This window comes from Belonocnema kinseyi, chromosome 10 (genome assembly GCF_010883055.1).
Source record: "Belonocnema kinseyi isolate 2016_QV_RU_SX_M_011 chromosome 10, B_treatae_v1, whole genome shotgun sequence".
Taxonomy (NCBI): domain Eukaryota; kingdom Metazoa; phylum Arthropoda; class Insecta; order Hymenoptera; family Cynipidae; genus Belonocnema; species Belonocnema kinseyi.
Window position 1 is genome coordinate 40,762,935 of NC_046666.1, and position 1,799 is coordinate 40,764,733.

Here is a 1,799-nt window from a genome sequence, read left to right on the forward strand (position 1 = left end):
CTAGCACCAAGGCGGCTTGCAGTTCCAGCCGGGGCAAGTTAATTTGTTTAAGCGGAGCGACTCGTGACTTGGCGCACAGCAAACGTACAGTGCGATTCCCGACAGAGTCAGACGACCGTAAATATATGCAAGCGCCGTATGCTACTGTCGAGGCATCACTGAATCCATGGAGCTGCACAGTTACAAGATTTTCGCCAAGAACAAATCGCGGTACCGAAATTTCATTTAGTGCCTTGCGTTGACCGTGGAATTCTTTCCATACAGTGTGAAGATTTTGCGGTAGAGTCTCGTCCCAACCGAGTTTTAATTGCCACAGACTTTGAAGAATGATTTTAGCACGGATCACCGCTGGAACAACGAGGCCTAATGGGTCAAAAATCTGAGCAATAGTTGATAATATTGGCCTTTTTGTAGCACAGGAGTGCGATGTCTGCTGTACACAGTATTTTAATTCATCGATGGCAAGTGTCCATAATAATCCTACAGTTTTTGGATCTTTATCTGTTTGAATCATTCTTTCTGATTTTGAATGATTCGATTCTTCGAATACGTATGGGTTATTCGAAGCCCATTTTTGAACGTCCATTCCTGCGGCTGAGAGAAGATGAATAATTTCAGTTTTTAGTTTCCTTGCTTCCTCCACCGTGTTTGCCCCCGTAAGTAGATCGTCCACGTAGAAATCTCGCATGACGACCTGACTGGCGCTGGGGTAGTTTTCTTTATTTTCTTCGCCAATTTGTCGCAAGGCCCGCGAAGCTAAGAAAGGAGCTGACGCGGTGCCGTATGTGACTGTAGTGAGTCGAAAATGCTGAATTGGTTTAGAAGCGTCCGTTCTCCACACAATTCTTTGTAAATTTTGTTGACTTTGAGTGACCTTAATTTGCCGATACATTTGGGCAATATCAGCAGAGAGTACAATAGGATACTGGCGAAATCGCAAAGTGATTGGGAAAAGGTCGTTTTGAACCACTGGACCGACTCGCTGAACCTCATTTAATGAGAGACCGGAAGAAGTTTTTGCAGATCCATCGAAGACAACGCGTAATTTGGTAGTAGTGCTGCCTTCTTTAAATACTGCATGGTGAGGTAAATAATTTACGTGTCCATCGGTATGTACTTCTTCTTCCGGAATTTAAACCATTTGTTGTTTATCTTGATAATCGTTCATAAACTCAATATACTTATCATTTAACTCAGGACATTTCTACTTCTTACGCTCCATCGCGAATAACCGTTTTTCTGCAATTTTCAGAGAGTCCCCAAGTACATTGACCTCGTCCTTAAAGGGAATTGTCACGATGAATCGTCCTTCAGGGTCACGCTTAGTCGTTGACAGAAAGTGCTGCTCACAGACGTCACGTAAATCCAGTTCTGGTTGATCCCTTTTGACTGAATAATGCTCGATTCCCCAGAATCGTTGGACTTCATTATGTAATTGCTGATTAGAAATCAAATTACACACAGCCTGTGATTTGTATGAGGGGGGTGGAAGTTCCATGGAACCGGCGACAATCCATCCAAGTTGCGTTTTTTGTAATATCGTTTTATCTTCGCGGAGTTGGATCTGCCCGACAACCTGAAAGAGAGGAACTTTTCCAAACACCCCACGAGCAGGGTAGACCGTTTAAATTGTTCACTCCCTCAAAACTACTCTGATTAAGTGCAAAGCGACACTACGATCACACGTCATACACAATGGGCAGACACCTGTGTTGATCGCGGGAGATCGATATTGGCCTAACATCGCTCCCTTTCAGGCTCATGCGCGCATGACCCCGTCTACAGTTCAGGAAAGTTGC

The 1,799-nt window shown here is 44.2% G+C and overlaps 1 protein-coding gene across 1 annotated transcript in view; it reads right to left on the reverse strand.

Moving 5' to 3' along the window:
• LOC117181086 overlaps positions 1–1,799 on the reverse strand; it is a 5,688-nt gene that overhangs the window by 839 nt on the left and 3,050 nt on the right. The window contains exons 4-5 of the mRNA XM_033373655.1: positions 1,216–1,576; positions 85–1,074 (exon numbers count right to left, since the gene is read on the reverse strand). Coding sequence (XP_033229546.1) covers positions 85–1,074; positions 1,216–1,576 — 1,351 coding nt within the window. The remainder of the gene's footprint in view (positions 1–84; positions 1,075–1,215; positions 1,577–1,799) is intronic.